Below are 25396 nucleotides of genomic sequence, written 5' to 3'. Positions count from 1 at the left end.
GGGTTACACAACTTACACATAACGTACCATAAGTTTTGTACGTACCAAAATAAGGATCTGAACGTACTAATAACTTGGTACGTACTAAATAAAGAATTGCATAACGTACCAAAAGCAATATTTTATAACATACCAAAATACTAATACGTACCCAGATTAAATTTATATAACGTACCAATAACGTCCAAATGATTGGTACATTATATTTAATATATCTGTTTAGTACGTTATATTTAATATATGTGCATTTTATATTTCATAATTGTATGTTAATAGGATGTTTATGTGTTTTTAGAATTTAAAACAACAATTTTTCAATAAGAAAAATTCATTTTGAATAACGAATTATGATATGATAAGATAGGATGTTGTGGTGATTTTAGATATTTGTGATATATTTTTTGAACTAGTTGGTTAATTAAATACAATAAAAATCATAATTTTTAATTAAAAATTAGTAGAAGAATGTTTGATCAAAAGTTTAAAAGTTATAGATGTTTGATTAAAAAAAAATTCAAATTTGAGGCATCTATATCAAAATGCCTCTTGAAATTTTAACTTTCATTGCGGCAATTCGAGTTGCTTGGGTTCAAGATTGAAAACATATTTGGATAGAAACTAATTCTACTTTGGTTATTCGTTATTTTTATAAGGCTCATTCTTCTTCAATTCCTTAGGCCATCTCCAACCGAAGGATCCAGAAGGGCTGAAAAACGCCTGAAAACCATCTCCAACAAAGGGCTAAGCCAGAGGGCTCGTGGGTCCCACGGAGTCTGAAAGGGCCAAAGGGCTAGCCCAATCCAGCCAGCCCCGGGCTGGCCAGAAATGTGAGCATTCCTGTCTGATATAACCGACAAGAATGCTAGGCCAAATTTTCAAATGCAACGGCTAGCTGACATCAGCTAGCCTTTATTTTTGAATTTTTTTTTATTTACAAATTTTTTTTTTCCTATAACTTCTATTTCTTTTTCTATAACTTCCTATAACTTATATTTAACAAAATTTGTTTCATATTTTTTTTTAAATTCTATTTTTTTTCCTATAACTTCCTAAGCCATTATACAACATTAAATTAAATTAAGTAACATGAAACAACATTAAACAATATGAAACAACATTAAGTAACATTAACCAACATAAAAATTATACAACATAAAAAAAAAACATTTAACAACATGAAACTTAAACAACATTTTTAAAAACATTTAACAACATCAACCTTAAACATCTACTCCATGTTGATGTCACTTAGCCGTTGGATTTGAATTTAAGTTGTAGTTTTAAAATAATAAATTATGTTTGGCCCTATGACCCTTTGGCCCTCGGTTGGAAACTGTTTTTTGTGACAGGGCTAAAACGAGTCCTATGACTTTTGGTCCTCGATTGGAGATTGAGGCAAATATGACCCTGTATTGTTCATTAAAATTTAATTTCTTGGAGGGCTAGAGGGCTAAAACGAACCCTCTGGTCAGCTTTCTGTTAGAAATGGCCTTACTTTCCCTTGGATGATTGGAATAATTGTTTATGATGCCTTCGTCATATGAGATTAATTTGCAAGCACATTTATAAGGATCGTGAAGCCCTATAGATTAGGCATGGAATATTTGCATTTTGTTTTTATTTTTATTACTGTGAAATATGTAAAAATGAAGTTTACTTGTAATAAAATTGGAGTTGTGATGAGAAGTTTTAGTATTTGACTAACGTATATATAGTCATACAGATACAAATAACTTATCAAAAACTAAGTGCCGTTACACAAAATTAAATTGAACAATTAAAAAGTCATTAAAAAAAAAACACATTGCATGGCTTATAAAAGTAAGTTATATCTATAAGAAAAGGAATATCGCCATATCGTAATAGATGACTCGATTTTAATTTTGAAGCAACTTATTTTATTCCTTATTTACTTGTTGGACTTGGATTTTCCATTTCATTGATCTCCAATTTCCACCAAACCCAATAAAAAAGGTCGTACTTGCCTAGTTGGGTTTTTTTTTGTTGGGTTGGGGGGTTGGTGGGTTAGCCCGTCAGCCGGCTAGGATTGAAGCCCAAGTAAACTTCTAACAATCCGAAAAACCAACCCGACCCGCATGGCTTGCATCTCCTACGTAATCCGTTGTCTAAAGTCCTGGTCTAATTTTCTTCTCTCACTTTTATCTTCTTCATCCAAACAACTCCACGAGATAGAGGAGGGAGAGAGAGATTCAGAGCAACCATGGCGAACACAATCCCCGGGGCAGCCGTCGGGCTTTCCTGCTCGACTCCGAAGCTCTCTCAGAGACCCACCTCGCGGTTTTCGCAATCGTCCCGGCGGTTCTGCACCGTCAAGATGGCCGTCTCCCTCGATGAGAAGAAGAAGAGTTTCACTCTCGAAAAATCCGAGCAGGCTTTCAATGCCGCCAAGGTACAATTACCATTTTACCCAATCTGTGCTTTATTGTAATAGTTGTTGTGGGTTTCGAGCGAGTGGTTTGTGGAGTTGTAGTGAACCGTTGGAGTATGAGGAAGTTTGGATTGGTTTGAAATGGTTGGATTTTGGATGATTTGGAGATGTGGGTTTGTCTTAGAAATATAGAAATTTAGAGGATTTGAGATTACACAGGAACGTGCTGAAAGCTTTAATCTTGATGATGTTTTAAAAAGCTGTGGAATTCAAGTTTGGACTGTTCAATTCGAGCTGTTTGAGGTTCTGAAATCAAATCTATTAGTTATCAGAAAGGCGATCGGTACACTAATGTTCATGTTGAATGGATGATTATATTTGGTTTTTGCACCTCTGATCTAGAATGTATATAGTTTTTCAGTGTCATGTTGCTTTGTTGTTTGTATTTCTGCTCGAACAATACTTGGCTACTGAAAGATGAGTAGGAATTCCTACTCAAAACTCTTAGTGTTTTAATCACAAACCTTTGTGCTTATGACCAGAACCGTTCATACTATGAATCACAATGTAAATATCATCTCTGCAAAAAATAAATTATAATCAAGTTCGTTTAGTTAATCTATTGTAGCAAATACATAGACGGTTTGTAATGCTTTTACCAATGCCGTTCATTTGTTTTTAAACAGTTGGATGACTAAACGACCTTAGTTTTAATTGATTTCTTGCAGAGGCGATCTTTATAGGATGATTTATAATATGAACAGTTCTTATTATAAACACAAAGTTCTACAAATAGACAATGAACAATTTTAAGAAATTGAGTAGGAGTTCCTACTCATCTTTAAGTAGCCAAGTATTGTTCTTTCTGCTCGGAAATGCACTTGTAGTCATGCATTCAATGTCTGGTTATTGTTCGTCATATGCGGCATTTGAACTTTTTCATTTGTCATCTGATGTCTAATAGAGAATGTTGTTTCAGCTGATGGAAATTGTTTTTGTTTTGTAGGAGTTGATGCCTGGAGGTGTAAATTCCCCTGTTCGGGCTTTTAAGTCTGTTGGTGGACAACCTATTGTGATGGATTCTGTTAAGGGATCTCACATGTGGGACATAGATGGAAATGAGTACATCGACTATGTGGGATCGTGGGGACCTGCTATAATCGGGCATGCAGATGATGAGGTTTCACTCTATCTGTGTAATCTATCATGTATTTCACTATATCTTGAAACATTTAATTCTGTTGACGGGTCTTGATTCTGTTATCAGTTCACAATGTCCGTGTCCTTGTTCTGGAGTATATTTTGGTTGACTGTCATAGAAATTTTGTTTCTGTTATAGTGCGTATGCATTTGTCCCAAGGAACTTACGTATTTTATGACAATGGTCTTACTTCAAATTTATTGAACTCAGTTGAGAAGAAAACAAGATAACTAGAAGAAAAAAATATCTTACTTCAGAAAGGGTAAATTGAAATAGATTTCTTAGTATTAGATGATCTCAAGTTAGAAATCCTCTCTCAGGAAGAAAATAGAAAGGAAAAGAACCACAGATTGATGTCTGTTGAACCCTCATTCGTATGCTGTTTGACTCGGATGCCTCTCTGGTAGCAGCAGAAATTGTTATTATATATGCTCCACTATCTTGGATTGACACTTACCTTCAGGTACTTGCAGCTCTGGCTGAAACGATGAAGAAGGGAACTAGCTTTGGTGCACCTTGTCTTCTAGAGAATGTTCTGGCAGAAACTGTGATCGCGGCTGTTCCAAGCATTGAAATGGTTCGATTTGTGAACTCAGGTACTGAAGCATGCATGGGTGTGCTCCGCTTGGCCCGTGCATACACTGGCCGACCGAAGATCATTAAGTTCGAGGGCTGTTACCATGGTCATGCTGATCCATTCCTTGTCAAGGCTGGTAGTGGAGTGGCCACACTAGGACTTCCAGACTCACCTGGTGTTCCGAAGGCAGCCACTTTTGATACTCTAACAGCCCCCTACAATGACTTGCCGGCTGTGGAAGCTCTTTTTGAAAATCACAAAGGAGAAATTGCTGGAGTCATCCTTGAACCCGTTGTTGGGAACGCTGGCTTCATTACTCCCAAATCCGATTTCCTTAATGGTATCCGCAAGCTCACCAAAGAAAATGATACTCTCCTCATATTTGATGAAGTGATGACTGGATTCCGCTTGTCTTATGGTGGAGCACAGGAGTATTTTGGCATTACTCCTGATTTAACAACACTCGGGAAAATCATTGGTGGTGGACTGCCAGTCGGTGCATATGGTGGACGGAGGGAGATTATGGAAATGGTGGCACCAGCAGGACCGATGTACCAAGCCGGGACCCTGAGTGGAAATCCATTAGCAATGACTGCGGGGATTCATACCCTTAAGAGGTTGAGGGAGCCAGGAAGTTATGAATACCTGGATAAGATCACAGGTGAACTCATTCAAGGTATCATAGAAGCCGGGAAGAGGGCTGGGCATGCAATGTGTGGTGGGTACATAAGTGGCATGTTCGGGTTTTTCTTCACTGAAGGGCCTGTGTACAACTTTGAGGACGCGAAAAAGAGTGACATTGCAAAGTTTGCAAAGTTTTATAGGGGACTGCTGGAGGAAGGTGTATACCTTGCTCCGTCACAGTTCGAGGCTGGGTTTACAAGCTTGGCACATACTCCGGAGGACATCCAAAACACGATAGCTGCTGCTGATAGAGTTTTTAGGCAGATTTAGAAACCAAGTCGTTTCTCTGTACTATTATTTTCCTCTTTTCACGTTTCGTTTTGTTTATTTTCCCCTGTTGCAGGGTTGTCAAAGTTGTAGGTGATCTGGAGAGAGTTGTTTATCATTTGAACTTTTTCGTACCTTAGTTAGCCCTAGTTTGGTACGTGATTTTGAAAAAAGTGGCTATAAAAAAAAAGCTTAGAGCTTTTTTATATTTGGTAAACATCCAGCTTCAACATTTTTTCACAATTTTGGATGAAAAAAAGCCAAAAACACAAAGTTGCAAAACCCAACTTTGAAAAGTTATCTTTTTTTCATATTTGTTTTACATAAAAGTTTATCAAACATTATAATACTTTTTTTTTTTTTTTCAAAAGCACTTTTACAAAAAAGTTTACCAAACACTTTGCTGTTTTATTTTACAGCTGTTTATTCTCACACACAGCAGAAGTAGTTTTTTTTTTCAAATCAAAGCAATACCAAACCAATCTTTACTGTTCATCATGACGAATCTTAAGCTAGGAAACAATCTCGGAATTCTTCGTTATACAATCGCGGACTTCTTCGTTATCTACGGTTTTCTGTACTCTCTTTTACTCTTACGCACTCAGGGCGATCTTGTATGCTGATCAATCAAACCTTCTCCAAAAAATTGGAATAAAAGTTTCCCATTCAATGGGAGAGCGGCAAATTGTTCAATCTGCGTTCACCTAATCCATTTTTCATGTTGTCGCTCTCGCGCATGCATTACATTATGTGCTTGATTGCATTTGAGATTGGTTAACAGATGCCAAACCTCCTCGCCACCAACTCATCCGCATCGACCACTTTTCTCGTCGTCGCTGTGTCCGTCGTCGCCGGCAAGCCTCCTCTCCCTCCTTTTGTCTCTCCAACCTTGTCAATGGAAAAAGAACAGATATTTATTCAATTGGATTTCAATAGGCGACTGTTTGAATTGGAGACGATTCAATTCGTCGATTCTGATTTAGTGCGATTGATTGGATTCGTCCGACTCCAGTTTAGTTCGATTAGATTCTTTTACTTCCTTGGCCATTAATTATTAAAAAAAGAAGGAATCAATGTGTATTATTTTTTATGTATTAAGAGCATCTTCGAACGGGATGCTAAAATCCTAGGTGTAATGTCACTGTACATATTTGACATCAAAAGTTTCTTCAACCGAAATGTTATTTGCTGATTAGATTTGAAGGCTTAGTGATTTGATCTCAAATTTGACATCAATGTCAAATTTATTTTTAATTCATTTTAATAGTGGATTCCTTATTCCACTAACATTTCAACCAATAAAAATTTTGTTTCAACATTTTTTTAATAATTACAATCATTTAAAGCTCTATTTAATAATAAAATAATATTTGACAATTCGGTTGGATAAATACAAAATTTGACATAAGACTTCAAATTGCCACATCAACCATCAATTGTAATTTGATTCTTATAATTTGACATTTCATTTGGAAATGGTCTAAAGGACTTTTAGATTCAGGTCCAAAAACATAAAATGTTTTTAGGAATAAGTCTAGTTATCTAATTATATGTTTTTATTTCTTTTATACTCATTTTATATTTTCTAAAAATATTAAAAATCAATTAAAATCTTCTCAAATTATGTATTTTCCAACTCCAAAAAGTCTAATTAATATCTTATAATAAAAAAACTAATATACTAACATAAATCTATCTGCAGAACAGTCTACCCTAAAAAGTAGAAAAAAACATAACATACCTACAAGTAAGACACATTAATTTGTGATAAGTTGATTATAAAAATGAATCTATCATATAGATAGATAAATACAATTAACCTGTGATATATGTTGATTATAAAAATTAAAAATAAAATCAAATGGGGTTGGAATAATTGGGAAGAAATTTGAATTTTATACTAAATCTTATTATTGAAAAGATAATTATTGATTGACACACCCCGACTAAAATCAAGGCATGAACCGTGAAGGTGTAGTCGGGGCCCAAAACGGATAATATCGTGCTACGATGGAGTCAAGCCAGGAATGTGGTGGGGGCCTGGGCGGGGATGTGACATTGATAATTAAATAATTAAATATAAAAATTGGACTTATTTTAATAAACCAGACTATTCCTACTATTGACTCAAAAAATTAGACTTCTATCAAGTTTCCTTTATATTTATTAAAACTTAACCGTGTTAATTAATTGGTTAAGGGCTAGTTTGATATTTTTGTGTTTTTAAAAAAACTACTTCTGCTGTGATGTGAGAATAAACAGCTGTAAAATAAAATTGTTGAGTGTTTTGTAAACTTTTTTTTTTTGTAAAAGTACTCTTAATAAAATAAAATAAAAAGCAATATCTGAGTGTTTAGTAAACTTTTTTATAAATTGCCTTGAATATATTAAATGATTAAAAATGATATGATATTTAATGTGATATAATAATTGTCAAATATGTAAAATATGTGGGGGGTATACTTGCCATTTGAAAATTTCATTAAACAAGCATTGATGGGGTAAAGATTGTAATTTTGTAAAATATATGGGGGTAAAGATTCTATATTTTTTTACTTTTATTGACAACAATTTTTTTTAAAAATATTTTTTGTTTTTTGTGTTTTACCAAAAACATTTAATGTTTCAAATTTTTTAATTAGCTGCTGTTTTTGAAAGCACCGCAATCATAAACCAACCCTAAGTGGGTAGACACGTGTCAAGTGATTGGAAAAAAAAACATAGAGAAGACACTAAAACAGGACAGCAGACCAGCAGCCTATTTCAGGTTGGATAATTAATAATCTTCCAATCACATGTTCCAACTAATCAAATAAATAATCAATAAAAAAAAAAAAAAATCTATCCCTACTCAAATATGCTTAATTAAAAGGGATGTGATATCTACACACTCTATTTTACTTCTCACACACTTTTTTAATTTTTGACCGTCGGATCGAATGAATTGAAGAAGATCAACGGACAAAAATTATCAAGGGGTGTGTGAGAAGTAAAATGAGATGTGTGGATAGCACACCCCAATAAAAATAGAAAGCATTCAAAACAACCTTCATATAAAATGCCAAAACTCCCTCGATACAACTTCTACGTTTTACTCCGTGCACACTACTTAATGCAAGTGAACTGAATTTATGTTTCCCGGGACCTTCATCGGAAATCCATTGACCATGACAGCCGGGATTCAAACCTTAAGAGGTTGCAGGAGCCCGGGAAGTTACGATTTACGAATGCCTGAATAAGATCGCAGGTGATCTCATTCAAGGTATCCTAGATGCTGGGAAGAGGGCAGGGGATGCAATGCGCGATTTTCGGGTTTTTCTTCACCGAAGAGCCTGTATACAGTTTCAGAGTTTGCCAGATTTCACAGGGGACTGCTAGAGGAAGGTTGGATCGACAAGCTTGGCACATACTCATGAAGATATCCGAAATAGCTGCCATGGAGAAAAGTTCTAGGCATTTCTACTTGTAGTTTAAATGTTGTTATTTGCATTAACAAGGTCTATACAGCTTTCCATTACTGCTACAATCATTCAAGCAATTTACACAGAGACAGGCAGAGGAACAAGGCAAGAACCAAACCGGAAACAAGTAAGGCGAGCAACCCGTGTGGTGGAACACAAGAGCCTTGAAACTACTGAAATCACCAACAACATGGTTTTCTGTACACACATCACAACATGTACACGTTGATGCTACAATAACAATGAACACGCGTATGACCCGAGGATGGTTTCTGTACCAAGGGATTGATACCCAGGTCATCAAATCCCAACCTCAAACAGTTTTTTCATAATATGGAACACGAGCAGACAACTTTCCGGGGCAGATCATCAATCTTCTTTTCTGTTCAGAAAATAACGATGATAATTTTATTAGAATCTCATGCTCAGAAAATCATTAAAGGAATGTAACACAACACAACTTAACCTAAATAATCCCAATAAAATGTTCCCGATTATTCTTATACTCTTAAGATTAGTAAATGAAGAACAACGAACACAGTGGTAGCTATATCCAGTAAGGATGCTATACTATATGCACCTCTCCATTCTCGGAATGTTAATTGTGCATCCTAAGGAAGAAATAAGGTCATAATCAAAATGGCTATCTTTCGTCGACTGTTGTCTGCATTACACCTTCTTTAAACTGGAATCTGCTCTAATACCATAGCCTGGGTCACTCTTCTTTCAGGGACATTACACACGTCACCAATAACACTGAAGGTATATCATCTTATGAAGCAGAATAAAGAAAGCAAAACCTTCTCATAGGCTCAAACCAAATGCTAATGACCACGTCCACGTTAACTTTCTGTTCCAATTTTATTTTACATATTTTCCTCTTGAAATTAATTTCTCGAGGTATAAAGGCTGCATTTATCAATCCAGTACCCACTCTACCCAAACTAGAATTCATTTTTCGTCTATGAACAGGACTTCCACCCAAAAATAAGATATCGAAATGACCAGAAGCATATCATTTTCCAACATAGAGTTTCATTTACGGAAATCAAACTGATGAAATTTTCACAAACCACAAGTAATTTTTCGAGATTAAGATCGTAATGGAAACATTACCTGTTTTAGCTTTTTCGATAGCTGGCTGTACAACAACATGCATTACGATAATTCCCCCACCAATATCAGCCAAAGGTAATTTACACTGACCCACTGTCTTGTTGTTCTCCAAAATCTTGCCAAAACTCATCAGTTTCACTTCATTTGCCGTCTTCGGCGTCATAGTCTTGCCTACCAAACAATCAAAAGGGCAATCCAGGAAAATCAAACAAAGCTGAAAACACAGTGAAAATCATATAAAAAAAAAGAGCCAAAGTTACAAATTTGTGACTGAATCCACAACTTCTACCAAAATTCTGATTGCCCAAATCAAAATTGTGTTGAGATTTCATCTAATTATTAATAAATCTAGCTCAAGATTAATAGAACAGATTCTATCAAAATTTGCTAACATTCTGATTGCCAATAACTAAAATTTCAAACCCAGATTGACATAAACCCCCAAATCAGAATCAAAATTCCGAAATTTCGAACCAAATTAAATCGAAAAACTTCATAGCAAACAAAATTACATGGAAATTAAAGTAGTAAAAAGGGACGAGTGGCAAGGGCAAAACCTTTGGGCCAATCAGAGACGACCCTCTGCTTGAGCATATCGACGGTTGAGGCCGATGAGTAGCTGAACGGACCGACATCGGTGCCGTCGTACAACCGGAACTTTATGTCCACCAAATCCTCCTCCGGCATCTCTCTCAGTCAAGCTCTTGACTTTTGACTTCTTACGCCTATACACCGACTGATTGCTTCCACGTGTCACTCTACCGCTTCCCCAACGGCGACCCTTTTCTCCTTGCGCAGCACCCGATCGGTCCGAACAATTCAGGTGTTCTTTCCCTTCTTCTCTTTGTTTCTTCTAATGGTGGTTGGTGGTTGGAGGTTGGTACTGGTTGTTGACGAGCTGAAGGAGAAGAGGGTGCACCAGAAGGTATATCGGCTCCAATACGAAGTCGTTTCAGGCGGCAGATTGATAATAATATTACATTTACACCCTCTTCCTTTTCAAAAAATAAGGCAAAAATTTCTTCTTTTTTTTTTTTACATTGCATCGTGAGATTGTAAAAATTTATTAATTTAGTATAAATGATATTATTTGTTAAAAAAAAATACGAATTTATGTTTAAAAATGTTTTTGAGCCTACGATTTTTTGTTAAATTGATTATATGAATACGTATGACTTATTTTTAAGTTGTGTAGAAACCACACTTAATTATTGAGATTAAGTTGTGTTATTGGTATATGAACTATTAATTTAAAAGTCTACTCAAACCCAAAGCGACCTCAATCTGATTATTTATTAAGTTGTGTGTGTGTGTGTTGATGTGGGTTGGATAAATGCCTTGTACAACCATATTAACCCAAATGCAACTTGATTTTTAGCCCGAATTCCCTTGTTCAACATATTATCTATTCCGCTCATATAATATAAGCTAGGTACAAGTTTTAGTATATCTACAATTGAAGTTTGTTGTTGATTTCTATTTGAACAATAATTGATATTGTTGCTTTTAAGTTTCTTTCGGTTAAAATTTCGTATGGTTGAAACATTAGAAGTGGTCTCTACGCTATTTAGTTTAATTAACTTTTGTATAGATGATGTGTGTATATTTGATGCGTTGTTTAGTTCAAAATTTAAAAAAGAGAACTTTAACGAAAAGCTTCCGCTACTGTTTATTTTAACGAAAAACCACATTTTTACATTAAAAAGTCAATCATGATACTATTTACTTTACCTTTTATTTTGTCCTTATCGTTAAAACTCAAAATTTTCAAATCATTTTCATTAGTTTTTCTTTTAAAAAATCTTGCAAAATAAAGTATTACAAGATAATTTCAATAAAGTTGGAAAACTCAAACTCAAAAAGGTCCAAAACCAATTGAAATCCGAACTCGAATAAAACCACATTCTTTACGACAACGTTTTTGTCAGCATATTGAATACTAATATTTTGATAGCGATCTAGTGATTATTCTTATTACCTGAAAGTAAGATATTTTAGGTTTGTTACTCATTAAAGACGAATTTAAACCAAATCATTACTAACTAATTATGAGATTTAACTGAATCCTGCCCTTAAACCCTTTAATGTAGATTACATTGTTTGTTCAAAATAAATAAATAAATAAAGATTTTAAATTCAATTTGACGATATTGTTTGAGGAGTTTGGGGTCTGGGGTTGTGATTTCGCTTCCAAAAGCCGGAAATTTGATCCGAAAGTCGGAAACAAAGCCGAAAAATGAAGAGTAGAAAGGAAGAGAAGGCCATGGAGATCGTGTGGCAGACTCCGGAGATTCGGCCACAACGGCAAGATTACATCTTTCGCGACGGTAAGTTCTCAGCCGTTGAAAAAATTTCCGATTTTTCGAAAATATTAACAAATTAAACGGTTAAATAAATAAAAATGTCTTTGGCGGGAATGTTGCAGGGAGGCGCCATGTCAGACCCTACAACTTCGAGTTCATCTGTCATGTAAGCTTACTTCATGAATTTGGTAACGTGATCAGTTTGCTGTGATTAAACCCTAATTCTGTGATTCCGGGTTTTTAGGTGAAGAAACGGTGGGCGGGGAAGACCATCGTTGACTTGTTCACCGATGAGTTCAAGGCCGGCCTTATGATTACTATGTATGAGTTTCCGCTTTCGTTTTCTTGTTCTTGTTTCAATTTCTTTTACATTTTAATGAAACGATTTCATGACGATTAGTTCAGGTTTTGGGTTTATGATTTTGTATGAGGTTTTAATTTGTTGTGCAATGTAGGTTAGTGCAGTGAAATCTGGAAGGATACAGGTTGAGGGAGTGATGGTGCCGGTTTCCTACGTTGTTAAAACGTCGCAAAAGATAAGCCACTTCGTCCACAGGTTTGTGTTGTGGTTGATGGCTCTCACTCTTCTTGTTACATTCATGGTTTTTGGTGATTGCTTTTTTCTATCTGTGATTGGTTCAAATTCGTATTTCAAATTTATGTAATTGGTTTGGGTTGTAGGCATGAGCCGCCAGTGGTGACTTGTGACATATCTATTCTCCAAGAAGAACCGGATGTGGTTGTCGTTTGTAAACCTGCATCTGTTCCGGTGAGTTGAATTTATGACCTAGTGTGCCTAGCTGGGGATGAAAGATTTTCCTCATCTCCTATAACCTTATTACGGAGTCTTATGCCTGTTAGTATCTGCTGTTTTCTAGGTGCATTCATGTGGTCAATATCGTAAGAACACCGTTGTTGGGATCCTTGAGGCTGAGCATGGCCTGGCACCTCTGTTCCGTATCCAAAGCTTTAAACATTATACTTTTGGCAGCACGTATTTTAATATAATTATATTTTGCAGTGAAATCTTATACATTCTTTATTATACTTTCCTTGACATGATCATGCTAGCGATTCATCGACTAGATCGCCTTGTCTCAGGACTCCTTATCTTGGCCAAAAGTTCTTCAAAAGCCAACTATTTTAGGCAACAGGTAAGCTTTATCTTTATAAGTGACTATATGATAATTAGCAAACAATGTATTAGTTAACTTTTTCCGAAAACTTTGAGTCATCATCATGGCCAATGCCTGTGTATTATGGTAGCAGAAATTAATAGTGAGTTGGTTTCTGTCACAATACAGTTCCATATAGTCCTGGAGCTACATGCATTACGGGCTTATCCCTGTATGTAAGCAGGGGTACACTCATCTGATTGGGTATGTGCTACATGTCAAATATAAAGTATACTGTCTCTTTAGGTGTATCGTCTATATTCATATAAAGTAAACCGTGTACCTTTTATACCAGTACATATGACTACTAAGCTTGGGGTTTTCCCAATTATTTGGCTGGTAATGTTCACGTTGTCTAAGTATTGGTATTGGTTACATGCACATGTGACTACCGTTGAGCAATCAGTTTATCTTGTTCCACTGTGTTTTAAGAGATTCTGTTTTGATGACTAGATGGTGTGCCTTTCATGCTTTTGTGGATAAGAAGTTTTTTCACTCTCGATTTTCTGATGTCAAATGCAATTGTTGCAGATTGAAGGAGGGATGGTCCAGAAACAGTACATTGCAAGAGTTGCTGGAGAATTTCCTGAGCAAGAGGTTTGCTTTTGTTAAAGCTGGATGTTAAAACTGCTGGTCTTAATGTTAGGATTGACAGATTGTTTTTCTTTTTCCTCTCTCCCACCAGCAACTTGTAGATGCTAACGTTATTCATGATCCTCGAGAATGTAGGAGCACAGCAGAGGTGGGTTATCATGTGCATGATGCTAGTAGTTTCTGCTTAAACCGTAGGGTCTTTCAGTAGTTTCTATGAACTTCTCTGTGATTGTTGTTGTTAAGGTTGGTTGTCCGAAACTTCCTGCCATGGGTAACCCCATTGTTAACTGGTCTTCTACAATTGATATTTGGAATTATATAGACTGCTTGTACAAAGTGCCCATACTGGATGATAACCGTCTCTTGTTTATGCAGGTTAGTGATTTATGTGATGATACGCTCATCAAGGGGAAGACTGCCTGTACAAAGTTTACTAGACTCAGTACCAATGGAATTCACAGTCTTGTCTTGTGTGAACCGGTCACTGGCCGAACTCATCAAGTAAGTCCATGCACTGATTATATGGGCAATGTAACACCACATTTTGAATTGTTTTCTCTTGAAAAAGAAAATTATCTCCCCCTTCAATTCTCGACGGTGAAGTTTGCAAAATGCAGCATATGCTTTTACTTTTGGTTCCCTGTGGTAGTTTTCCATTCGCTATTCATTTCACTGAACTTTTACTACTATGCTTCTGTTCTTACGACTCTACCTTCCATTTTGTTTTCTGAATTTCGATATCCTTTAAACTCCAAAGACATAGCTCTACATTTTTTATTCCAAATGATCTGAATTCTGAAGCCAAGATTTGCGTCGACTAAAACATCAATGATTTCTGCTTTTCTGTGATGTAGATACGTGTCCATTTGCAACATGTAGGCTATCCGATAGCCAATGACATGCTTTATCTGTCCAAACATGTTAATGGTCGTTCAACTGAAGGAATGGGTGCTGATAGAACCGCTGTAAATTCCAGGCCCTTTCTGACATCCGGGTTTTGTGAAAATTTATCCACTGGACATGTAGACCCCAATGAAGATTTCAGCATTGATCCCATGTGTACAAATTGTCCGAATTTGGTTCCAAAAGGGCAAGATTTTTATTTTCGTCAGAGTCTAAATGAAAATATTCTTGATGCATATACTTTATAACCGTAAAAATTTGATTTCGACTGTCATCAACTTCCATTATATTTGTTGCAGATACGATGTTCATGAAGAGGCTTTGTGGCTACACTGTGTTCGATATTCTGCACCCGGATGGACTTATGAATGCCCGTATCCGGATTGGGCATCACTCACTTAACTATTCGTGTAATCCATAAGCCTAAGCCTTTTGTATTCGTCATCGAATAGCCCCTTTTGACAAGAATGTAAGGCCCTGTACCATAATTTTTTTGAAGAATTGTATACAAATGCAATTTTACCCTAATTAACTTATTTTCCGTTACATTTCCGATCTTTATTTTGTTGGAAGATGTCTCACATTCAAATTTTACGGATGAAATGAATAAAACAATGATTAGGATCGTATCCGGATCCTCTTTCCGGGGCAATCAATCAATTGTATTCATTCATTGTACATCGTGCGGTTATAAATTATTTTGATTTTTTATTTAAAATTGAACATAATAGTATCTAACAAAAACAAGTCGTACGATGTACGATGAACGGACACAATTGATTGATTCTTTAAATTCCCATAAAGAGGATCCTCATCCTAAAAACATTTCTCGAGTGATTGCCCTATGGGATAATCATGGCTGAAAGTTGCATCACGACACCACCTGGTCTAAAAACCGTATGTAACTTGAGCACCTTCAACAAGTTGACCAGAAGGAAAGAATAAGAATCTTCAACAAAATTGGAATAAAAAATGGGACAAGCAAAACAAAAAGCACAAGATGATGACAGTAAACCTTTAATAATTGATCTGTAGCTTCAGGCGTTCAGAGCATCAATCAAAGTAGTAGACTATTAGTGGGGGTACTTCATCAGCCTCATCTGATGCATTGCATATAGAGTCATAGGGTAGGGTCAAGCATGGATACCCACCTAAACTTTGGCATGCTTCTTCTGAAAATGACCTTTGGTCACTGCCCTTCATTTTACACATCTTATAAGAAACAACATCGGCAAAGTGTGAAAACGTGATTATGGTTTCGAACCCTTAGCTGATCATATTAGATCGATTGTTATAATCAGCTAATAATGTTTTGTCATTGGAGGAGCGAGGACTCGATTGAAACCTATTCTAGGCCCGGAAGAGATTAACTACAAATGGAGAATTTGAACTTGAAACCATTAGTTGATCATATTATGTTACAATCGTTGTGTATTTATTAGGTCAACTATGATAATGCTCTATCACACGTGATCAAGATTCAAACTTATATATAACCTTTTTCAGATTAAGCAGTTCTAGTCTAAGTTAGTTTTTTTTAGAAGGAGACCAACTGGTTGTCTCACCATTGCAGTCTACCCTTACAGGGTTCGAGAAGACTCACTAAGGCATTTCAGCCTCCTCCTAACCACCATCGTATGATTTACACGCACTAGAAATCGAACACATTACATGAGGTGTGGAATATAAACTTGGAATTCGTTCTGAACTATTGAGTCACCTATGATGAGTTAGTTAGTAACCGTACATAATTAATTATGCAATAAAAATTAGTCACGTTAACTTGCGTCAAGCTATTTCTTTTTAGTCTTATAATAAAGAGAGAAACCTAATTTTTTTGGTATTCAAAACTAAAGATAAACAATGAGAAAACGTGCAATTATAATCATCACTAATATAACTCATTGGTGGATTTTTAATTTGTAAACAATGCTGGATATCTACACACAAACTTTTGCCCAGCAGGCGTGTAATTTGAATCACAAGTTCTTCAGAAACCGAATCCCCCCAACTTGTTAAAAAGGAGAGTCATCTATCACATCAGGGAATTGAACTACCAAAGAATGTTCCGCAGGCAAGTACAGTGGAATCCACCTGATTATCTGACATGAAAAGTTGATCATGCATGGTGGTCATATCTGGAAGCAATCCTTAAATTTGTGGTGGAATGTGTCCTAAAGTTTTTGTTATATGGATGACATATCTGATCAGACTGACTCCAATTTCACTGACAGTGACTAGTGCCACAAGAATAATTACTAAAATAAAACCCCTAGCATATTTCTACGAATTCTTGACATCAAGAACCACAAAAGTAGTTGATGTATAAAATAGTGTGAAGTTTGAAAGTGTTGAGAGATCCCGCATCAGGAATTAGTATAAACATTAGGCATCAATGTATAATATATTGGGCCCTTTTATTGGTTTTGGCCGGTTGGATACCTTAATTCTAAGACAATATTAAATTGTAAGTAGTGGTTGTCTTGGTGATTAGGATATATACTTTCTTTAGCTCATCACGTTTTGAGTTCAAACTCTTTCTCTTCACTTATTAGTGTAATTTAAGATAAGAATATTACTTGTACTAAAAATAGATGATAACAAATCAAGCTAATTCACGTGTTCGACTTAACAGATATACGTTGAGAACGGCACAAAATACACTAGATGCAAGAGAACATGTTGGAATATTTTTCCTACTTATGTTGCACCTGTTGGGAGAATTTTTATGGGGTTTAATGTGTTCCTAGTCACTTTAATTGCTTGCAAATCTTATTCTTAGGATCTGGAATACTAATTATTTTCGTTGAAGTGCTTTATGCAAGAAGCAATATTTATGTGCTTCTTGCAGGAAACACTTTAAATGTTTTTTTTTTTTTTTTCAGGATTCACTTGCATTTTTATTAAGGATTGGTTCTAACATATTTTCACAAAAAGCGTATTCAACTATTTTAAAAACGCTTCCAAAAGAGTCTTTAATTAACCAAACATGTCATCTTCCCACTAAGGTTTACTGAGTTTGAGTAGCAAAAGGGATTTCAAATCCTATTATGAACTTAATTAAGGGAATTATATAATATAAATGCATAAGGATTTTTAATGGGCTTATAATGATCGTATCTCATTACGGTTACGCACTTTGTACAAGTAAAGATTCTTATCAATGCATTACACACGTTACACGTAATATTTCTCATTTAATAGTATAACCTACCGAGTAGAAACCAATAAAAGAGTTCTTACTAGCTCGTGGAGCAATATTCAAAGAAGATGTCGTTCGACTCAGTCAATCCAGGTTAGTATGTTGGCTTAGTTTAATTAATTGAACCCCTTCAAATTTACAGGTGATGTATTCCTCACGTGGGGAAACGTCAAGCCTTTGCCCCAATTATAGTGAGTTACTTTTTGGGGGCTTTTAGATCTATGTCCAAAAACATAGATGATTTTTAGGAGTGAGTCCAATTATCTAATTACATGTTTTTATTTCTTTTATACTCATTTTATATTTTTTAAATATTAAAAATCAATTAAAATCTTCTAATATTATGCATTTTTCAACTCCAAAAAATCTAATTAATATCTTACAACAACAAAAAAAAAACCTAATATACTAACAATTATCTACAAAACATTGTACCTTAACTCAAGTAACAAATATATGAATATATATTATACCTGTAAGCGAGATATGAAACCGAACTAAAAGGTAGGAAAAAACATAATATACCTACAAGCAAGACACGTGAATTTGTGACACGTTGATTATAAAAAAGAATTTGTCATATAGATACATAAAAATAATTAACATGTGATATAGGTTGATTATAAAAATTAAAAATAAAATCTATAAATGAGGTTTAAAGCAGGAGGAAGAACAAGAAATAACAAAAAATAAAAATAAAAAGAAATAATGAAAGAGATAATTAGGAAGAAATTTGATTTTTATAATAAATCTTATCATTGAATAGATAATTATTGATAATAAAATAATTAAATTTAAGGAATTGGATTTATTTTAATAAATTGGACTATTCCTACTATTGGCCAAAAAAATTGGATTTATATCAAGTTTTCCCTACTTTTTTTTTGCTAGGAAGAATATTCTTAAGTGTGCAGTGTGCAGGTTCCAAACTTATGTAGATGGATGATTTTCTTCCACTTTGCCTTGGCTATAGCTAGCATATTGATATGTTAATTAAGGTGGATCCATTCAGATCGGCCTGCTGCAAGTTTTCGAGTCATTCAACACTAGCTAGATAGCATGTAGAGAAAGAGAAAATATGGGATTCTCCACTACTTGGATTTAGGAAGACTAATTGTGTTGTTTCGTTTTGGTTGCTAGGTTTCTCTTGTCTTCGTCTCTCCCAGTGGAATTTCCTGAAAATGCTAGCTAACTTAATATTGGCAAAAATTAAACCTCATAGGCTTGTAAGAAGAAAATTCTCTGCCTACTTTTAGTTTATATGTAGCAGTGAGACTCTTTTCTGTGTTAGCTAGTGACTTTTTTTTATCCATGATCGCAATTGACATACTTGGAATAATTATAAAAGTGACAAAAGTTATAGTCTACGATGCGTTCTTTCTTCGTCAAGCTTATTCTAAGTGTCATTTTCATTTGTAAGAAGGAGACCAGATTCATATCTATTCCAGCAACAGCCATGTCAAATTGAGTTATATTGTACTTGATAAGTTTTTTCCGATTGTTTTGGTTTTTCTTGATAAGAATTTCAAAAGTTTGTTAGGAAATACTTTAGCGAATAACATTTCGAGAATTAAACTACAGAAAATATCTATCACCTATCTAAATTGTTAATGTTGACGAGTGCGATACAATTGGGTTCATTTGTTTTGCTTTTGCCTGTAAGTTGGAGTTTTAAGGAGAAATTTGTGAAGAGCCCTCAAAAGAAAAAAGAAAAAGAATCTAGAATATATAGCATGTAATTAACTAGTAATAATATTTTCCTTGATACATTGAAATAAACTTAACTATTTTAAAGCTAGTGACACAACTACATCAGATAGCTACGTAGCTTTAAGGGGACGCAGATACTGAAAGACTAAGCTTAGATAGAGATACAATACAGACACATCCATGACACTACCCCTAATTAATTAGAGTACAGTTAATCCAATACACAAATTAAACTTTAATTATGAAAACTGAAGGAACTATGCTCTTGAAGACTTAAAGAACTCTATAACATATGTGCATGTTCCTTCAGTTTTTGGGTCAAACTTTGGTGGAGGCATCATTATCCATGGTAGCTTCCTTGGTTTCTTCTGTCTTTTCAGCCATGATAATTATATTTTGAACCACTTCAATCATGTCACTTGTAATGTCCACATTTGGTTGCAGAATCACCGCAGGGCTCATTTCTGGACGCACCAAAGTACTGATCTTCCTCACATCAATAATGTGTTCTGATAATTCTTGACCTTTTGGCTGATCTTCCAGAACTTCCTTTGCATTCTTGTAGACTACGTAAACCACCATTTGAACAACCCCTAAGAAGAAGCCCAGTATGTTTGGTAACTGTTGGTTCAATAAACCAAGAGGAAAACAAAAGATTAATATACAAATTTTTACAGCAAGTTTCAAATCAAGGCATAAAATATAAGGAAAACCAATGAAAATGACTTGAAAACTTTGAGTTTTAACGATAAGGACAAAATAAAGGGTAAAGTGAATAGTACTAGGATTAACTTTTTAGTATAAAAATGTGGTTTTTCGTTAAAATGAACAGTATCGGGAACTTTTCGTTAAAGTTTCCTGAAATATAATTTTACACTTCTTCATGTTACATGCATGTAACTTATATATGTAAACTACTAAGGTACACTTACAGCTATGTAGTAGTCCTTGATCAGAAAACCATAGAAGAACCATGCGACTGCACCTAATGTTAGGAAAAATGATAACGGAAATGGCATGAACTCAACACTCTTGGTCCGTATTACTTGTCTCTGCACAAATTTACCACCGTCACATTAAGAAATTAATTTGATCCTAGAAGAAACTAAAACCTTCTTTGTATCATCCCAACCAATTATATAGTACCGTCTCTTCCAATAAGATATTTAACACACAGTTAGTTGAGATGTTACAAATAGTTAAGATTTGCTTTAAGTCGAAGTTGCTTATTACCAGGACACCAAGAGGCGCGACAAATACGCTTAGGCTGAACACAAGACAAATCCATCCCACAATCTTAATACGCATTTCACCTGTGGCTAGAAAGCGAGTCAAAACAACCATCACTCCGTAACTAAAACAGTTCAGCAAGAGCAGAAGCGTCGCAGTTGAGATCTGCAAGAAGCAAATTAAACCCATATGTGCGTGATACATATAATTTGAAGACTGTTAGTGTTAATGATGGAGTTTGACGATCAATACATACCCTGGCCTTCTTGGGGGCATAGAAAAGGAAGAGGGAAATGTAAAGAGTCTCTATGATGCCGCCAACCGAGTTGATTGTGATGAGAAGATTGGCATCATATTTAAGCTCTTCCTTAAGGAGGGCATAGTATATGTACAGCATTGAACTCAACAGCCCTATTACATATGGAAGTGCTTGAAAACCTTCTGTTGTTTTTTTCTTGTAAATTGTATAAAAAGTTGGCCTGCAATTGCAAAAATCATTGTTCTCGTTAGCTAGGACGCATATGAATATTTGAACATTTTCCATGAAATAGTTAATTAATACATTTAATCAAAATAAAAGTAAACCACTTACACTGGAGCAAGGAAGACCAAAAGGGAGATGATGTTGCCTATGATAAAAGAATTGAACAAGGGACAAGAGAAAAAGAAAAAAATCAGTTTATGAACGTGAAATCTTAAACACAACTTATTAACACATACTACAAAGAAATAGTAATGTAGTGTGCATAAATTAAGTTGTGACCATCGATCCTTTTGTGAAGGCGTGCATATAAAAGAGGGTTTAATTAGGCATAAAGGAATACAACTAAAGAAGTTCCCATTCAGCATTAAAAAATGGGTTAATTATAATTAGCTTCTATGATCGCATTAATGGTGATGAAGCAAAAGAGGTAGAAGGGAAATTAGCTACAATACCTAAGAGGCCGAAGGCCAAACTCAAAGTGTGTTGAAGGGCCATATCTTTGGATTACAACCAAAAGATTGGAAGGCACTCTTTGTATCACTCACTCTCTATGATCCCTTGCTCACGCAGTGATAACAATACACAGCTGCTATCTCATACTTCAATACATGACATGCTTAATTAGAAGCATAGGGTGTGAGCCATTTATAATGGAGGAAGGCTCACGATCGAATCTGAGGTATCAAGTTGCATGCAAAAGAATGTGTGAAGCAATATAAAAAATGTAACACCCTAGGGTTAGCCTTTCCAGTTGTTCATTTGAGCTTTCACGTTTAGATAATCCATACAGGTTTTTTTAGCTAGCTAGCCCCTATTATCCTATATTTTCCCTATTTGGTCTTTTATCTCCTCAACAAGAACGGCCTCACACCAGTTAAACCCTAGCAAGTACTATTCCTAGTACATGCACAAAACCCTTGGGGTCCCACCCAAGCTTCTTTCTGATGTGTCACCCACCAAGTGGTTTAATGGTTACAACTCATAGTTCAGTTCTAGGGACTTCCGCGCTCTTTCTTAGGGTTTGGCTCCTGTGCTTCTTCAAACACACAAATTATTTGTGCGGTTTACACTATTCACCAATCAAATTTAAGAATGTTAGAGGTAATTATACCAATCAAAATTATTGTTGACTTAACTGATTAGACCCGGTAAAATAGTTGGTCTAGATTTTCCCTGCCATTTTTTACTTCAAAATTGAACAAATGTATAATGTACTGCAACACACTGGATTGAAGTTGCATATCAAGACCACTTGCTCCGTCCTTTGTAGGAATCCAGAGGGTTTGAAATTATTTCATTCATCCAGAATCGCACTAAGGAGCTTTTTGATGTGTAATCGCACTTGATATGTAGGGCTATTCAGATCACGGCTCATTTGACATAAAAAAAAAAATTCCAACGGTGAAGAAGGAAGCTCAGAATTAGGATGGATTAGGCCTGGCAAACGGGTCGTGTCTGTCGTGTTCGTATCGTTTTTGTGTAACACCTGTTATCTTAACGGGTCGTGTCGTGTCACACCCGTTATGACCTATTAAGAAAAAAAAAATATTTTTTTCAAATTTGCATATACCACACATTACCACATAAATATTACTTCAAAACATTAAAACATTTGTCGTTTAAGTATTATATCTACACTCGAAAATAAGAGCCTAATAAAAAAATAATACATACACTACTAATCTATTACAAATATTAAATGTGCAAGGATATGCAAAATGAAAGAGTTTTTCTTTTCAAGATTGTAAGTCTTTCTCAAAAGTTTACACCTATATCTACAAAATCTTTAATTTACATCGATCATCATGAAATTGTATTGAAACTTTGGCTTGATCTATTGCCTTGAAGAGTTATGTTGAAGATGTTTTCAGTAAGGTTTTCCACGTCAGAACTCTCTTTCGCATAAACTAAGTATAGAAAAACCAAACATTAAAAATCATTCAAATTATGAGAAGTTTACCAAAATAATTATGAAAAGAAATAAAATAATAATACTATACCATATAAAAATATATTAAAATAACCATTAAATCATGATTTTTCGTTTATAACCGTCGAAAAGCTTTGTCCCGTTACTTGATTTCTGAATGTTTGTTTTCTGTGATTTTTTGTTGATGTGATCTCTAAGCATATACAAACAAGTTTGACGGTTTGGATCATTGAAATTAGTTTTGGAGAATTCGTATCCCAACAAAACGATAGATTGACTAACACTTAGAGTTTATTTATACTTTCATTAAGTGTAACATAAGATTTTGTGGTATCCACTTGTGTAAATATTTTAAATTGAAGATCAAATTCATTCATTGTATTCATATAGGGTCAAGGAGTGTACCTGTACAAACTCATCAAAATCGGAGTTAAAATAACCGTTAAATCGTGATTTTTCGTTTATAACCGTCAAAAAGCTTTGTCCCGTTACTTGATCTCTGAATGTTTGTTTTTTGTGATTTTTTGTTGATGTGATCTCCAAGCATATACAAACAAGTTTGACGGTTGGGATCGTTGAAATTAGTTTTGAAGAATTCGTATCCCAACAAAACGACAGATTGACTAACATTTAGAGTTTATTTATACTTTCATTAAGTATAACATAAGATTTTGTGGTATCCACTTGTGTAAATATTTTAAATTGAAGATCGAATTCATTCATTGTATTCATATAGGGTCTACCAGTGTACTTGTAAAAAATCATCAAAATCGGAGTTAAAATAACCGTTAAATCGTGATTTTTCGTTTATAACCGTCGAAAAACTTTGTCCGGTTACTTGATCTCTGAATGTTTTTTTTTTGTGATTTTTTGTTGATGTGATCTCCAAGCATATACAAACAAGTTTGACGGTTTGGATCGTTGAAATTAGTTTTGGAGAACTCGTATCCCAACAAAACGATAGATTGACTAACACATAGAGTTTATTTATACTTTCATTAAGTATAACATAAGATTTTGTGGTATCCACTTGTGTAAATATTTTAAATTGAAGATCGAATTCATTCATTGTATTCATATAGGGTCAAGGAGTGTACCTGTAAAAAAATCATCAAAATCGGAGTTAAAATAACCGTTAAATCGTGATTTTTCGTTTATAACCATCGAAAAGCTTTGTCCGGTTACTTGATCTCTGAATGTTTATTTTTTGTGATTTTTTGTTGATGTGATCTCCAAGCATATACAAACAAGTTTGACGGTTTGGATCGTTGAAATTAGTTTTGGAGAATTCGTATCCCAACAAAACGATAGATTGACTAACACTTAGAGTTTATTTATACTTTCATTAAGTATAACATAAGATTTTGTGGTATCCAATTGTGTAAATATTTTAAATTGAAGATCGAATTCATTTATTGTATTCATATAGGGTCAAGGAGTGTAGCTGTAAAAAATCATCAAAATCGGAGTTAAAATAACCATTAAATCGTGATTTTTCGTTTATAATCGTCGCAAAACTTTGTCCGGTTACTTGATCTCTGAATGTTTGTTTTTTGTGATTTTTTGCTGATGTCATCTCCAAGCATATACAAACAAGTTTGACAGTTTAGATCGTTGAAATTAGTTTTGGAGAATTCGTATCCCATCAAAACGATAGATTGACTAACACTTAGAGTTTATTTATACTTTCATTAAGTATAACATAAGATTTTGTGGTATCCACTTGTGTAAATATTTTAAATTGAAGATCGAATTCATTCATTGTATTCATATAGGGCCAAGGAGTGTACCTGTAAAAAATCATCAAAATCGGAATTAAAATAACCGTTAAATCGTGATTTTTTGTTTATAACCGTCGAAAAGTTTTGTCCTGTTACTTGATCTCTGAATGTTTGTTTTTTGTGATTTTTTGTTGATGTGATCTCCAAGCATATACAAACAAGTTTGACGGTTTGGATCGTTGAAATTAGTTTTGAAGAATTCGTATCCCAACAAAATGATAGATTGACTAACACTTAGAGTTTATTTATACTTTCATTAAGTATAACATAAGATTTTGTGGTATCCACTTGTGTAAATCTTTTAAATTGAAGATCGAATTCATTCATTGTATTCATATAGGGTCAAGGAGTGTACCTGTAAAAAATCATCAAAATCGGAGTTAAAATAA

General features: G+C 34.7%; 4 protein-coding genes across 4 annotated transcripts; 2 read left to right on the top strand and 2 right to left on the bottom strand.

Moving 5' to 3' along the window:
* The first annotated feature begins 2150 nt into the window (after positions 1 to 2150).
* On the top strand, positions 2151 to 5335 carry LOC103936176 (glutamate-1-semialdehyde 2,1-aminomutase, chloroplastic). The gene is made up of 3 exons (XM_048589784.1): positions 2151 to 2410; positions 3396 to 3569; positions 4054 to 5335. Exons 1-3 carry the CDS (start codon positions 2222 to 2224, stop codon positions 5119 to 5121), a joined length of 1431 nt encoding a protein of 476 aa, XP_048445741.1. The 5' UTR covers positions 2151 to 2221; the 3' UTR covers positions 5122 to 5335.
* Positions 5336 to 8581: 3246 nt separating this feature from the next.
* LOC125479599 (membrane-anchored ubiquitin-fold protein 3-like) lies at positions 8582 to 10448 on the bottom strand. The gene is made up of 3 exons (XM_048589118.1): positions 10253 to 10448; positions 9696 to 9866; positions 8582 to 8961 (listed from the first exon to the last, which is right to left on the bottom strand). Exons 1-3 carry the CDS (start codon positions 10380 to 10382, stop codon positions 8906 to 8908), a joined length of 357 nt encoding a protein of 118 aa, XP_048445075.1. The 5' UTR covers positions 10383 to 10448; the 3' UTR covers positions 8582 to 8905.
* A 1364-nt stretch (positions 10449 to 11812) lies between these two features.
* On the top strand, positions 11813 to 15216 carry LOC125479631 (RNA pseudouridine synthase 7-like). Its single transcript, XM_048589188.1, is given in 13 exon segments — positions 11813 to 12022; positions 12121 to 12164; positions 12243 to 12294; positions 12297 to 12319; positions 12454 to 12554; positions 12680 to 12767; positions 12877 to 12955; positions 13070 to 13152; positions 13705 to 13770; positions 13859 to 13915; positions 14143 to 14268; positions 14622 to 14857; positions 14970 to 15216. Coding segments are annotated over 13 exon segments (1149 nt in total). The 5' UTR covers positions 11813 to 11931; the 3' UTR covers positions 15073 to 15216.
* A 4439-nt stretch (positions 15217 to 19655) lies between these two features.
* On the bottom strand, positions 19656 to 21536 carry LOC125479586 (bidirectional sugar transporter SWEET10-like). The gene is made up of 4 exons (XM_048589086.1): positions 21069 to 21536; positions 20816 to 20977; positions 20515 to 20634; positions 19656 to 20203 (listed from the first exon to the last, which is right to left on the bottom strand). Exons 1-4 carry the CDS (start codon positions 21354 to 21356, stop codon positions 19901 to 19903), a joined length of 873 nt encoding a protein of 290 aa, XP_048445043.1. The 5' UTR covers positions 21357 to 21536; the 3' UTR covers positions 19656 to 19900.
* Between the last annotated feature and the right edge of the window lie 3860 nt (positions 21537 to 25396).

This window comes from the organism of the source record quoted next, unplaced genomic scaffold, assembly GCF_019419815.1.
Source record: "Pyrus x bretschneideri cultivar Hongxiangsu unplaced genomic scaffold, Pyrus_bretschneideri_v1 Contig3, whole genome shotgun sequence".
NCBI classification, from domain to species: Eukaryota; Viridiplantae; Streptophyta; class Magnoliopsida; order Rosales; family Rosaceae; genus Pyrus; species Pyrus x bretschneideri.
The sequence above is the reverse complement of the archived record's forward strand: the minus strand, read 5'-3'. Positions and strand labels throughout refer to the sequence as shown.